The 566-nt window shown below is 34.5% G+C and overlaps 1 protein-coding gene across 1 annotated transcript in view; it reads left to right on the forward strand.

Annotated features, from left to right (window-relative positions):
- Nucleotides 1-6: 6 nt before the first annotated feature.
- Nucleotides 7-566, forward strand: part of LOC116702021 (fibrocystin-L-like) — an 11,442-nt gene continuing 10,882 nt past the window's right edge. The window contains exons 1-2 of the mRNA XM_032536078.1: nt 7-45; nt 460-566. The exon at nt 460-566 is cut by the window's right edge and continues 26 nt beyond it. Of these exons, the coding sequence (XP_032391969.1) occupies nt 490-566 (77 nt within the window). The 5' untranslated portion in view covers nt 7-45; nt 460-489. The remainder of the gene's footprint in view (nt 46-459) is intronic.

The following is a 566-nucleotide window of genomic DNA, read 5'->3' on the forward strand; positions in this document are numbered from 1 at the left end:
GTGGTTCATGCCAGTGACACTGAGCTGAAATGCAGAACGCCGCCAGTAAGTATTCAGACTGCAAACTACTGCTTTTATGGATGTTATTTTCCTGCAGTATCTAACATCTGAAAGAGCTGCAGTACAAGGCACATACTATACACTTTTATATGTCAGTAAAATTGATAAAACATCAATGTGCAAAATCTTATTCATCATACATAGATTAGATTATGTAGCTCACTCATTTTAATATGAATATTAAGTAAATTAACTTTTGCGGCTTTCTTTATGTGAACATTTTTACCACTGTGGTAAGTGGCAATTACTGCAAAATGGTACATAAGAAAAAGTTGATGGGTAGGATTTTATTAAATATGAATTTAACTTTTTATAAGTGGAAGATTGTGTTGTGTATGTGAATTAGTCAATATCTGTATTTAAATCTTCATTAATAAATGCTTATTTTTTGTATTTCAGGGGACTTCAGGATCCCAGAACATCACAGTGATGGTGGGAAACATGAGTCAAACAGCCAGCGGTTCATTCACATACGATACTGATCTTACAGCCCAGATCTCAGGCCT

Source organism: Etheostoma spectabile, chromosome 14 (assembly GCF_008692095.1).
Source record: "Etheostoma spectabile isolate EspeVRDwgs_2016 chromosome 14, UIUC_Espe_1.0, whole genome shotgun sequence".
Classification (NCBI taxonomy): Eukaryota; Metazoa; Chordata; class Actinopteri; order Perciformes; family Percidae; genus Etheostoma; species Etheostoma spectabile.